At 41.2% G+C, this 14,311-nt stretch overlaps 1 protein-coding gene across 2 annotated transcripts; it reads right to left on the bottom strand.

Moving 5' to 3' along the window:
- Positions 1–817: 817 nt before the first annotated feature.
- Positions 818–13,378, bottom strand: ints13 (integrator complex subunit 13). 2 transcript variants are annotated; one of them, XM_080851634.1, is made up of 18 exons: positions 13,308–13,378; positions 12,990–13,087; positions 12,135–12,383; positions 11,841–11,915; positions 11,012–11,214; positions 10,827–10,907; positions 10,142–10,232; positions 9,725–9,853; positions 7,608–7,692; positions 7,372–7,464; positions 7,170–7,259; positions 6,885–7,063; positions 3,986–4,153; positions 3,570–3,724; positions 3,072–3,296; positions 2,023–2,153; positions 1,679–1,814; positions 818–1,336 (listed from the first exon to the last, which is right to left on the bottom strand). In XM_080851634.1, exons 2-18 carry the CDS (start codon positions 13,020–13,022, stop codon positions 1,300–1,302), a joined length of 2,160 nt encoding a protein of 719 aa, XP_080707760.1. In that variant the 5' UTR covers positions 13,023–13,087; positions 13,308–13,378; the 3' UTR covers positions 818–1,299. The 2 variants fall into 2 exon arrangements, with proteins under 2 accessions (XP_080707760.1, XP_080707759.1); XM_080851633.1 differs by having other exon boundaries at positions 12,990–13,345.
- Between the last annotated feature and the right edge of the window lie 933 nt (positions 13,379–14,311).

Here is a 14,311-nt window from a genome sequence, read left to right as displayed (position 1 = left end):
TACTGGGTGGCAAGTGTGTTGACAGCACTACTGGTGGTCTGCTGCTTGCTGCTGTTGATCATCCTGGTATGGGCTCTGTCACGATTTTGTAAAGACCACTTCAGGGCACCGAGGACAACCCTTTGGCCTTCAGATGGTTTCATGCCTCCCTACCCTTTGGATGTGAAGGCCTTGCGGCCAAGGAGACCTCCACAGTTTCAACGTGAGATATCTCCACCACCCCCGAAGCTGTGGCTCAATCTTACCCCAGACCAGGATACACCTCAAACTTACACCAACAGCCAAAGTGCAGAGACACACAGCAAAACATCTCATCAAAAAACATCCTATCGATTTCCTCCATACTACCAGTTTCCACCGCACTAAGCTCTGAAAAGTGACTATGGGAACTTCAATGCAATTCATTACCTGAGGCTGAGCATAAAGCAGGTATATAAAAGTTATAAAGCTTTAATGTGAATGGCACAAACTGCAAACACGTTCATAAAGAAGCCAAGTCAATAAATCACAGGCACTTTACAAAGCAAGAGGTAGTAATAAGAGTCTTCAGAGCCTCGTCTCCAAACTCTCTTTGCAGTGAGTTCATGTATAAAATTGCTAAGAATATTTTGGCACACCTACTTACAATACTTTACCACCTACTAAATGTTAGTGTACCCATTAAAACCCTGCTCCTTGATCCCATATTTACACACCTCACTGGGTATAAAAGCGTTGTTACAAAGTTAGTTATTTAGTTTACACTGTGACATTTGGTGCAAACAGTGTACACACCTTGATGAGAGAACCAAAACACATTTAAAATGTAGTAATTTAATATAAATGTGGGCATATTTTTTGTGTGAATTGTCCCTTTTCACAGCATGATACAGACTGGCTTTGTTACATTATTTGGTTCAATATATTTGTACAGAGATACAGAGACCATCGTTATTCATCCATATGTGTTGGAATTAAAGGTTCAAATGATAATTTTATGAATAAAAAGTTTTAAGCATTTTCATGTTTGAAAGGGGCTCATTCATCTAAGGGTTGTTTATTCTTTCCCAGAAATCTTTATGATTTTACAAATACATGGGTTAAAAAAGAAAATAACCAAATAAGACAATAAAAATGCCTTGTCCTATGACCGCTGCCATTTCCCCTTTATACAAAAGTCTTTGTGAAGCACATAGGGGTTCCAGCCTGTCACATCAGGCTAATGTGACAGCTCATTGTGACGTCACATCCTCAGAGCAGTGATGTCGTTCCTCAAGTGGTGTTGAAGATGTGGTGAGACTTCCACTGGGCTCCTGCACATCATCTAGTGGCTTTGCCATTCTCATGTGTATCCATTCTGAGGACAGCAAGTTATTAGAAGCCACAATTAGTAGTTATCAGACAGACACATTTCAAAATCATAATTACACAAATTCACAACAAATGTTGCCAACAGATATGCAACGATTAATTGATATATATATATATATTTTTCTAAACAAGCATCCTTCACAAAAAATGACACCACTGGCAGTCAGTATTGGCCATCTTTTTTTAATGAGGGGGTAACAAATTCACAAAACACCCAGTGAGGGCAAGACATTTGTTCCGTCAGGTAAGGATGAAGAAAGGGAAATCAAGATCAGGCGAAGTGTCAAAGTAAATCACTATCATATGAATGTGAAAGGAAAACACTTACCCATTCTCATCTTTAAGATTCTGGTACAACTCAGCCTTGTTGTTAACAGAGGAGATTCTGCCGGCAAACTCCTGGTGTTTCCTGGAGTTTGCCACTGTGATCCTACTGGTCCACATAGTAAGCAGCGAGACAGGTCCTAGTGGATAGAGGAGAAGACAAAAATAAAGAAATAAATTAAAAATGTAAAATGACCATACAGGTGACTTTTAAATATAAGACTTAAGGATTTTCTTTTTATCCCTGCCAAGCTTGAAAAAAAACGCTCTCCAAATTTCATTGTACGCAAATTCAATGTCAATAAAGGCTTTCAAATGTTCAGATTTTCAAAATATAATTGGCTGTACCTTTCGATTTCTCTGGCACCTGCACCTCCTCTGTGAGACGGGGCTTCTTGTTTAGAGGCTCCGGGGAGTCTGGTGAGTCCTTGATCACCTCCGCCTCTGTCTGCTCCTCTTTGTCTTGGGTCCCCTTCAGCCTGGGAAAAGACCAACAGAACAGCAATTACAACACAGAACACAAAGGCACCTCATGCGTTACACCAATCACACAGCAATTTCTCCAATAGTTTTGGAATTCAGCAATTTACTCTTTAGTGCACTGAGGTGCGTGATCATAATACATAATGTTCATTGGAGTGAAGGAAACCAACAGCCCAGGAACACAAGGGAAGGTGAGCATAATAATGCATAATTCCAGGGCTAGAGGGCCAATTCATTCTGAAAACTGTCAGTAGGGCTGTATGTAATTTTCTGGTGAATGAGAATCAGACATTTAACCGGTGAGATTTTTTATGAGCTGATTACAAATTCAATTGACTGAGAAATGTAAACAGCAACACCCTACACACTGGTCAGGCATGAAAATATTATATTTCTGGAACACTTCACATTTCACACTCACATGCCTCCAACACCTGTGACCACAGGTTACGTGAAGAACAACCTATGAATTTTCTTGAGGCATTTCATGCTTATGTGCAAGGTGCATAAAAGCATAACATTCCTTGCCAGTATCTGGTGTTTTTGCACCCCTTTGATAACAGGTGCGTGGCATATCTCTATTTTGACAACCCAACTCTCTTCAGCATCGTACACACTGAAAAAAATATACTTGTGATAGCGCTTTGCCTAAAGCATCTGCTAAATGACGTGTATACGTGCATATACAGTATATGCATGAAGGTAAATTGTGGCTCAGTTGTGTTAACAAAGTGACTACTGAAATAGTGTGATTTGCTCATAACACAACTCAAGTCAATGAAGTGAGAGTTTCATGAACCAGCCATGATATTAGTTCACAGAACATTTCCCACACAGTGGGAACATTTATAAATAGTGTCCAACAACCCTGTTATGAATATGAATACCATAAGACCCTGATATGAAAGACACACCTTTCCGAGTCCTGCCATGACTTGTCATCCTCCTTTCCATTTTTGTCAGCTTTGTCCTCCTTGTCCTCTCTCTTCCTCCCTCGCTTTTTCCGCTCCTCCTCCTCGGCCGGCTTACTGCGGCAGGCGCTGATGCACTCCAGGACGCGCTGGTGCCGCTCGCTGGCGTTGACGTGGGCCTTCACCAGTGTCTCCAGCTCGTTCCACATGATGCGGTACTGCTCATCCCTGCAGGAACAAACAGTGCAAGCCTGTTAATCCAGCAACGTAATGCTAATCGCATGCTTTGCTAATGCAAAGCAAATACCAAGCAGTTGATGCCAATTGCCCTAATTGGAAGAGGACGTGTCAAAAGAAAAAGTTCCTAAAATTAAAGCTTATGTACCTAGACATTGGTCCTTCAAAAATATCTGTCAACATTTGAATTAAAACGCTTGAATGTAAATATAATGCTGGTGCCTTATTTGAGTCCAGGAAATAAATATGGCTGGAAAGACTTACCTCTTAGGCCCTTTCCCTCGGGAGCCTACTGTAGAAATGGGTAGTGGGTCGTTCTTTCTTTCCATGTCCACTAGATTGTAGACGGTCTTTTGGCAAGTCAGCACATCCTCCTCTGTTAGCGACTCTTTTACAATGAGATTGGCCAATGGAACCACCTGTATGGAATCCAGAAAACCTAGTGAGCACTTGCTACATTCACCATAAGTCCGCTTTATATATGGGTCCACATGAACCTGTTGTCTACATTCTTACTGCACAATCGATTTGTAGTAATAGTCTTATGTTAGATGGCATCCATGATGAAAACGACAAAAAAAATGACATTTTTAAAACATTTAGCAGCTTTCCTTTTCTCATCTTTCAAAAGCGTTTCTCATAATACTGTTATCATCATCTTTCTATGACAGGACACTCACTGCCTGCATGTTGAAGATGGTGGTCTGGGAGATGATCATGGGCCAGTAGCGTGTGTGTCGTTCTAGCTGGGCCTTGGCTCTCTCTGACGGGCACTTCTCGGAGTCGTCCCTGCTTGAGGTTTCTGGGAAGGGAGTCAGGCGGTTTTCCCTCATGAACTCCCCAAAGTCCTGTGAATTAGAAGACATACATTACAGCGACACCTGCAAACCCTGACGCATAAGCAGGACATAGCTTTCGTGTAGAGCCTTCAGCCTTACACAGCATGTACAGGGGCCAACCTACACTCTTGGTCATACCCTGGACCTTGTCATCAACATAGGACCCCAATATCTCAACAACAGTCATGGACTTGGCCTCTGTCTGATCTTGTTCTTTGATGTTTCTTTGTCTTCTCACATTCAGAGCAGATGACTATGACTTCAGCAATGAGAGCAAGAGAGCCAGCAATGATTGCACAAGTGCTTTCTCTGAGCCGGAACTCAAGGACCTCGAGTCAATGGTCAAACTCCATAGATGATTTGCTGAATTATTTTGATTCAAAATTGGTTTATATTATAAATGACACAGCTCCAGTAAAAGATAGTCACAGACAAACAGAAAGCACCATGGAAACTGTTAAACCAGATTACAAATACAAACTTTAGAACCACCATCACGTATAAACAATACTTATAACAATACTGTGCTACTCGGAACACACAATCCCATAGAATCTCGTTATCAATGAATTGACCAAATTAACAGCTTGATACCTCAAATTTCCTTCAGCTACATAAGGACAAAACTGAAATAATCTTATTTGAGAAAAATGAGGGAAGACTACTCATCTTGACGTTAAAGGACTAAAAGTGAAGATCGTTTTTAAAAACCTTGGTGTCTTAATTGATTGCGATTTCAGTTTAAATAACCAATAGCAATAACAAAATGAGCTTTTAACCACCTTAGAAACATATCCAAACTTAGTGGCCTTATGTCAAAGCATGATTTAGAAAAACTCATTTATGCTTTTAATTCCAGCAATGTTGACTACAGCAATGGTCTTTTCAGAGGCCTTCCTAAAATAACTATCAAACACCTTCAGCTTGTACACAATGCAGCTGCTAGAGTTCTTACATAAAACAAAAGAACTGACCACATTACTCCAGTACTTGAGTCCTTGCACTGGGTTCCATCAAGTCACAAATTTGACTTTAAATCATCGCAGCTTGTTTCACTTAAATCACTGAATGGGACAGGACCAAATTACCTCTTAGATACGTTTCAGCAGTACACACCTGCTAGACCTCTCAGATAACGAAGTAAATCTGTTGTTAACACCTACTGTCAAAACTTAACATGATGTGAAGCTGCCTTTAGCTGCTATGCTGATCAGCTCTAGAACCAATTTCCAGATGAGATCAAATGTGCTCAAACTGTAACCAGTTTCAAATCTAGAATTAAGACCCAACTGTTCCTAAGCTTTTTGTTGTTTGTCCTTTTAATCTCTTATTTTTCTGTCCTTTTACCTGCTCGTGTAAAGCGCTTTGAACAATGAATTTGTATAAACTGTGCTATGCAAATAAACTTGTCATACCTTGCCTTGCCGGAGGCAATGGAATGGCAAAACAGACACCCAGAGTCTTCTTTAAATGTTTCATGAGTGAACATCAGTGTAAATTACAGGTCAGATGTCAGACTGGAGTTCTCCTTGGTAAAACAAACATGATGGCACTGCACTGTTTTTCAGTTCCCTCAAAGATGAAAGGTGTTTAAACTTTGGGCCCAAGGGGGAGAAGGACTGGACTCCTCTATCTGGATGGTTGGGTCACGGTTCCCCACCTCTGTGGAGGGGTCCAATCGACTCTAATTAGACCAATTAAGCGCTGTGGCCGCCTTATTTAAGGTGTACCTCATTGTTGCATGAGGGAAAGACGGACTGAACGTGCTAGGAAAAAAGCTGGGTGACCACAGAGTTGTACCTTGTCTTTTTTGGGCTTTAGTTTCGTTCAGTTTGGGGTTATCTGTTTTGGGGTGATCACTGTTTTTTTTTTTAAATAGCTATTTTTAAGAAAGCCACTATCTCCTGCGCCGTGTGTTTTTCCTACCTGCAACCCCAACCAGCCCACATCCCACATCGTGGGGTGGCCGACTCGGGGCCATCTTCACAGATAGTCAAGGGGGCGGAATGACTTCTGTGTAAAAGGGCATGGCGGAACAGGGATGTGACTGCCAGAGGTGTGACAAGACAACTCTGTTGTCAAAAACACTAATCTGACAGGATAAGCATTAACAGTAATATGACACTAAGTTTGTCCGTCATTGTTTCTGAAAGTAACAGTAGGCTAGAATTTGTAAACATCCAACATGATATTCCCGAGCTCCGACTTCAGTCAAACTGAAACAAAATAATGCGGGGATGATTGGTGATGTTTTTCTTTTATCTGCTGGATGGATAATTTTGAAAAAAAAAAATTTGTTCATTTTGAAACACCGAGCGTCATTTTCAAGTGGTGTTTTCCAAGGTGGTAATATCTGAGTCCTGAGTAGTCTCAAACGCAGCATTATAGGTGAAGCTTGATGCTTTATTTACGCCTCTGGCTCCACAGTGCCAGATTTACCATATGAGCAGACTAACTAGGGAATCATTTTGCCGCCTCTGTTTGGGTATAAACAAGCAAAGGCAGCATAAAGAGGGGACTTCTTAACATGAGTGCTGTGGTATCTCAAGTCTAAAAGGGACTGATGCAGCCACAGAGTCTGCTTATAATTACAATGGCAGAATGAAAACTCACTCTGACTTTTTAAGGCCTTACATTTTTTTACAAAAAATGTACATTCCCACCCCCTAATAGTCTCCTCTTTCTAAGATGACAACTACCAAGTAGGAAACACTTCCCAGGGACCGGCGGTGAGGCTCACCGTGATGCGGTAATCTGTGACCCGGCCGCCACAGCCCTCGCTGATGGACGGAGGGTCTTCCAGCGTGGAGCGAGTGCTGTTGAGCACGTGCAGGAAGATCTCCCCGCCGTGGCAGCTCAGCATGTGGCTGATGACCTTTGACCCAGACTTGCGGGGCTGCTCGAGAAGCACGGAGCGACCTAAAAGCAGTGGCGAATAACAGTCACAAGATGGCTGTGGGTAATCAATAATTTGACCCACCAGTTTCTCTAAGGATTAGAGTTCATGTTCAGAGTGTAGACTGACCGTTCAGGAGGAAGTTGGTTAAGCAGGACGAGGGACGACTGTTCACATCCACAGGTGATATCCGATAGGCGCCTGTGCAGTAATGCAATTCTGCAAAACACACAATGGAAGAAAATTACATCAGGAACCATAGATTAATCCTCACAAAAGAAAAATCTCCTCAAAGTGAACCAGATGATTACTGAAGAGTGCTGACACCCACCTACACTGTTGGTGCGAGGCGTGCACCATTTTAGAGTGACCGTCTCCTTGAGCCCACTGTCCCGACTGGTGCTCCCCGCCATGTGGAGATCCCCTGTTCAGTAACAAATGAGGGTTCATTAGTCATTACTCTACACAGCTCTCCGTGTGATGGAAAGACATTAACTGAACCCTCTGTACAGGTGACCTTTACTGGTACACTGCCATAGCACGCGAGCGTGTCAGAATGTGGCTCACCACTTTTGATGAACTCTATGTGAGCGTCCCGGTGGTGCAGAAGCTCCACGTCGTAATTGGCTGACGTGTTGGCGTGCTGCTCCTCCTGCACAGCGAAACCAAAGCAAAAAAAAAGAGATGCTGCCGTCACATTCCCGTTTGCACTTTGTGTGGCAAGGCACTGCTGCTTTCATGTTTTGTCTGGGCTCAAGTTGTACAAAAGGTGCACTCTTCACCAATCTATACAGCAATGTGGCGACCTCAACAGTGTATGTTGGAGGACACCTGGATGATGTAGAGATCCGTAAGAGGGGCCAATTGTAACCAACTTGGGACACTTTGAGACACAAAGGAAATGCACAATACAAAAGGACAGAGGTGGACAGGCAAAGAGTTGGCTGCTAACAGACAACTAACGCCTGTGGAATCACAAGGCCTAAGACTGTTTTAGACTACAGCTCATGCAGAGGTTATTTTGAGTTAGCAGGGCAGTTCCCAACTAAGGATTGTTTTGGTAGAAGTAAAGGCCTGAAACATGTTCGGCTTGAAACTCTTAGTATTAGATCTGCATCTCAAACTGATGAGTCATGCTGCTATGTATTATTGAGAGCATCTATTGCAGATTTCTTAAGCAGATAATAAAGTGAATAAAGCTACCTGCCACTACTTGAACAATTTAAAAGATAGCATCATGATGATGACAAGAGGCTTAATCTTCTGTTAAGCAAAAAAGTTAGCAATTCTCAATTCTTGGCCCTTGTTTAAATTCATAATACGATAATTGTTCGGCTATACGTTTACGCCTTTCACTGAAGTTTAGTTTAATGTGTGATTCAATATATCAGCTCCGAAATAAAGATGATGAGAGGAGAGACAGACATTTCTGAAGGAGAACAAGGGGTATTCACCACTACGCAACACTGCACAAACGTTCAGACCACTGCAAGACACTATTAGTGAGGTTGTGACCAACCATCTCCAATTGGGATGCTACTGAAAAGGAACAAGAAACATTGGGGGAGGGGGGTCTTATTGGGATATGGTGGTGACTAGGGACATGTAAAGTTTCATCCAGCTTCACACTATCAGACTGATTTGGCAGCACATGTAAACATCCTGACTCAAACATTCTGACAACTGCTTGATAGGTGTCTTACGACGTTACATCTCAGAATGCCAAGACATCTTTTTATTCCCCTCAGCGCTTGGGTGTGCGTATGAAAAGACCTGAACTTTGATCAGGGTTTTTTTTGTTTATTAAATTTCTACAAGACATTTAATAAAACAACAAAGGTTTAAAACAGATGCCATACTGCAGAGTGTGTAGTCCTGTCAGTTAATGCATTCTACCTCAAATTAAAAGTCAGTGTCTTCAATGGTTATAGACAGTTATTTTGTAGGAAATTCTACAGTACATCTCAGGAATTTCCCAAGGAGTTTGTTCCTTTATTATATACCTAAGAATACTATTCTGTCTGTAGGCAGTAAAAGCCTTACATTAACAGCAGACTCCATGGTCAAACTTCAGATTCTGTTCATCACACTTCACACTAGTACGACTGACTGCCCAGATGTATGGGCTCTGAGACATGTGTCTAACATTGTAGTCTTTTTTTAAATTTTCAACAGGAAGCTTCGGCAGAATGCTGAGGCAGGGTAAAGCATTGCCACAACCAATGATAGCAATTAGCACTTGATGGATGAACACAAAAGTCAAAGCATACAGCCTAGAGGGAGACCTGTCATTTTGTGTTTAAGAGTACTGACCTGGTCACAAACATTTAATGTAGGCTAGCAAAACAGAAAATAGCGCATGAAAACAGCAGCTGTTTAAGAGTCAGTACAAAAAACATGTGACACACACACACACACACACTCACACGTGACTAAGAATGAAGGAAACAAAATGAGCAAATTCAAAATGAATTCAAAGTGGATGAGACAACAGGCTACACAAGAGAACGCCATGGGCTCATGTTCAACAGTATGGGATGAGATCATTTTAATGCATTACAGAGAGTTTGTAAATGCAATTGAAATTGAGTGAGGTGAGCATAGAGGCATTTGGGGGTCTTTTGATGGAGAACTTAAGCTGGAGATAAATGTCATGCAGAAGGTGTAGGAGAAGAAAGCTTTACCTTCATGGGGATGTTTGTGATAGTGGTAGAGGCCAGGTCAAAGTGATGCTGGACAAGCATGTTGAGTTTGGAGGCCAAGTGGCGGCCTGCACGCACACTGTGCACCTCGCTGATCAACACAGATGAGATCTGCAGGTGGAGACAAGTGTTAAGCGCCTTCATAGGCAACAGCTTGTGTCTCTACCCACTGGTAAACTTGCACATGGGTTTTCCTGGAGTGTGTCTAAACCACTGAAGGTATCCAGAAAACCATCCTGTTAACCATCCTAGAAAAAAAAAAACTGTGACCTTTGTAGCATACATCCTGAAAACTGTGATCTTTGTAGCATACAGTCATCAGACATTCTGTACCAAGCCAAATGGCAGGTTAGCTGAGGCTGAGATATATCATAGATCTGGTATCATTGGTAGGCCCACCTCCTTCTTCGGCCGGTCTGAGACTAAGGTGTCGTCTCCTTGAGGGTACACGTGGACTAACACCAGCTCACACTGTTGGATAGGCATCAGTCTGGGGGAGACACACCATATAACTCTATAGCACCTTCATCACTATGAAATCCGTACAAAGATGTGAGAAAATCATCTCAGTTGATTATAGTAAAATAAACTGTCCTTAAAGGAAGCAACGAAGTTGGAGTGTGCGTGGATAATCGAATATCCATATAATGTTTTGGCTATTTGTATAGCGTAACTAGCACAACTAGCATAACCATTTGAATATTATTCTATAAATATTCTATAAATTCTATTGAATATAAATCTCTATTTGGATATTCTGGAAATGGGAAGTTATGAAAAAATATACTGTACTATACTTAATGTACTTTAGCAAACACTCAGTTCAAATAATGATATTGTTCATTTGTGGAGATGGTATGCACATATGAGCACTAACAATATGAAGTTTTATGTTATATCTAAGGTTAGGGACTGTCAAGACCGTCAGTGTCTTTGAAATTTTAAGTGCTGTCTAATACGTGCATCAGATCAGGCACGAATAACCAAATAACCGTTAATGGACACTGATGGATATTCGAATATCAAAAACAGTTACCATGCACACCCTCACAACGAAGCTGGCACAAGCTCTTCACAAACTGACCTGTCAGATCCAGCTGCCAGCTTGTTTTGCTCCTGTAAGGTTTCCTGCACACAATCCTCCAGCATCCGCACATGTGTATCACTAAGAGAAACCAGTCAAAGGTAAGAGCATTGCAAAGCATGGGAAACAAGAGGAAGATATTTTTCACAACATAAAGTACCACATACTGAAGGCACCCTGCTTACCTCTTGGCGTTGGTCAGGCATATAATGCGGCCCCTGTTAGCCACCCTTTCGGCTGTTTCCATGAGATTTGTCCGTGCCTCATGTTGGTATTCTGTAATGCTGCACAGGGACTCCACTGCGGCTACGAGGCCATGGAGGATGCTGCAACACTCTGGGTCCTCCTGCGGGTTAGGTGGCCCTACAGCTGCCAGCGCAGACATTAGCTAGAACAAAAGAGGAAATTCCATTGCTGAACACGGGTAGCTATTACTGATCATATACACTGATCGCGGGGCACAACCTGCAACACAGAACGGACACTATAAATCCAGTATCTCTGCTATAATGTAGAAAAGTATACTCCTTATTTCTGATGAATTACTTATGTCCTGGGATTTCCACAGGGATCAAGTTGAGCCACAGAGTTGAAGAAAATGTATTTTAAGGAGTGTCAGCCAGGGAGCGCAAAAATGAAGGATGGATTTATTCTAATTATTATAATAGCTCCTTGTTCCTGATTGACTGAAGCAAGAATTGCTTATTTAATCAAACTATTTATCACCTATAGAAAACATGTTTTCATTTAGACACAAACACAAAACAGTTTTACTGGTTTGGCTCAGTAACATACCTACAGAGCTAACTGTCCGCTTCTCTGCTATACCTGTCTTAAACAAATAGGCTAATTATATCAACCTTTTTCCATAATGTCTTACCCTGCACATTTAATTGAGATAAGTTCATGTTTAGGGAATATATAATCAATAAATTATTAATATTGTAATGACAATATTGTAAGTTTCACTGCTGACATTGTCATGCGCTAAATCGGTACGCCCAATCTCTTTACCTCATGAGTGCTCTGGTCCTCTTGTCTCCAGCTGTTCAGACTGTGAAATTCAGAGTCGCTTACAACATAGTTTACCTGCAAAATAAGGCATGAGAGACAACTTAACTATGACGGCAGAAGAAGACAACAGCGACAAGTACCTAACCTGTCCACAATAATAATGCACAAGAAAACTCGATTGCAAAAATCTGAAGCACATTCAATCTTTTTGTGGTCTTTGAATGAAAATTCTTAGAGATCTACTTGGATCACCAGGGTAGTCAACCCAACCACCACTTGAACAGGAAAACTCACCAGCTTCGCAGTGGGATAAACATCATAGAGAATCCGGCAGTATTCCATGGAACACTCCACAGCACATGTCCACAGGGATTTGGAAATGGGGGCCAGGGGGATCACACCTTGGCCTCGGCTCTTGGTGAGGATGTCACACTCCACCTGCTGCCTGCTGGACTCTGCCATGTAGGGACAGTGGTCCACTACAAACACAGTCTTATGAGAGACTGAGAACATATTATTCCTGGTGCCCATGCAGCTGGTAACCTAAGCAAGGAGGGATAAGATGTGAAGAGGGAATGTCACTATGGGGTCCTACCATGGACTTCATGATTGACAGCTCAAAGCAAAATCCAAGCATTGAGTCTCAGGACCCTCGGGAACTGTCACAATGACTGCTCCTCAAACTTTGGCCCCACATTTTAATGTGAAATGGAAGTGGAAAACTAGAGTAGGGAAGATAGTCTGTTCTCAGATGTCTCGTAGGCTGGATCCAATTCATTAATTCAATAACAATAATACAAGTAAATCATTCGTGCGATGTGTCACTTACTAATCAGCTAGTTCACGACCAGGCTAAGGGCTAACCGGTACGGATTTCCCAATACATTTTAAATTAGTTACACTGCTTACCGACAAATATATATAATTAAAAAGATCACCATGTTATCGGCAAGCTCGTCCTGAGCCATACAGTAATATAATCATTCCAGCTCCCTCTCACTAGCTACCTTTCAAAGTTTATAAAATTATGCTAACGCTAGGAAGCCGGGATCCAATAACGTTAACGAGTTCACTACCGTCGAATAATAAACTAGCTGGGATTATTTGCATGCACCTACACAAAAGATAGAAAATAACCTGTCAACATACCGAAACATCTTGGTAGCTGCATAGATTGGACATCTTGTCAGAGAGCTGTTGACACGATGAAATCGACTGGATACTATACCTGATGTTATCACTGAATTCTGATGCAGGGAAAGAGATGCTTCATGGACCTAGGTTAGCTTAAGCTAACCAGTCACTGGGCTAGCTAGCAATGTTAGCCATTTCAATCGATCGTTGGAAACAAGTTCGTATACTTTTTATTTTAAAGTTTTTCAGTTTTATGGCCTAAATTAAAGTATTTTCTCCGAGACCAATTGAAATGATGGGTACAGTAAAGAGGAGTTCAACGCAGATCCCTACCTTTGCGGCTAACTAGCTAGCTAACTGACTCACTTTTCTTGCAACACTGGGATGGATTCTGTGCACGGAGGATGTCTTTGTTGGAACATGTGTCCATCACTAAAATAGCGCCGTACGTAAACAAATGGCCAAATGGTTTACTTTGCCAAAGTACAATGCATAGCCTATTTCAGATTGTGAAACAGCCTACTGTGTCAACAACACAATATTAAACACAAAACAACACCAGTAGCAACAACAAAGGAGTAACAGGATAGTAGGCTATGTTTATTGCAGGCCTAATGATGCTGTTATCCGGCGGCTTCTTATTTTATTTTTTTCAGGATTATTTCAGCTCGAACCGCTTAACGCAGAAACTTTGTTGCGTATGTTATTTACATTTTTGTGAACTTTATTAGATTAAATAACTTTATTAAAGGAAATGGGAAATACATTTATATTAAAAGATTAGAACATTTAAAGCAAATCACTGCATGCAGAGCAAGACTGACAAAGTGGAAGGAAGGCAAAAAAAAAGTAAAAGAAGATAATGTTAAGGTTAACAAGGTAAAGTTCATGTGAAACCTTTAGCAATGCATATTTTTTAGTTTAAATCTTTTTAATGTATCTGTCTTTCTCCTTCTCTCTCTTTCACTCACTCACTCTCTCTATTCCCTCTTTTTATTTTTGTCTCTATCACTCTCTATTTATTTATCCATCTATTTCGCCTAATTTATTTCTCTCACCCCATGTTTGTCTTTATCATACAGTACCAGTCAAAAGTTTGGACATACCTTACATTTTTTTTGAGAAGTGTTTTCTGTACTTTTATTATTTTCTACATTGTAGATTAATACTGAAGACATTTAAACTACGAAAGAACACATATGGAAGGATATGTTCTAAACCAAAAAAGTGTTATTTACCATGAAGAAAATAATAAAAGTAAAGAAACAAATTCTCCAATAATGAGAAGTTGTGTCCAAACTTTTGACTGGTACTGTACATACTCTATACTGTCCCAC

This window comes from Sprattus sprattus (genome assembly GCF_963457725.1).
Source record: "Sprattus sprattus genome assembly, chromosome: 14".
NCBI lineage: Eukaryota > Metazoa > Chordata > Actinopteri > Clupeiformes > Clupeidae > Sprattus > Sprattus sprattus.
The sequence above is the reverse complement of the archived record's forward strand: the minus strand, read 5'-3'. Positions and strand labels throughout refer to the sequence as shown.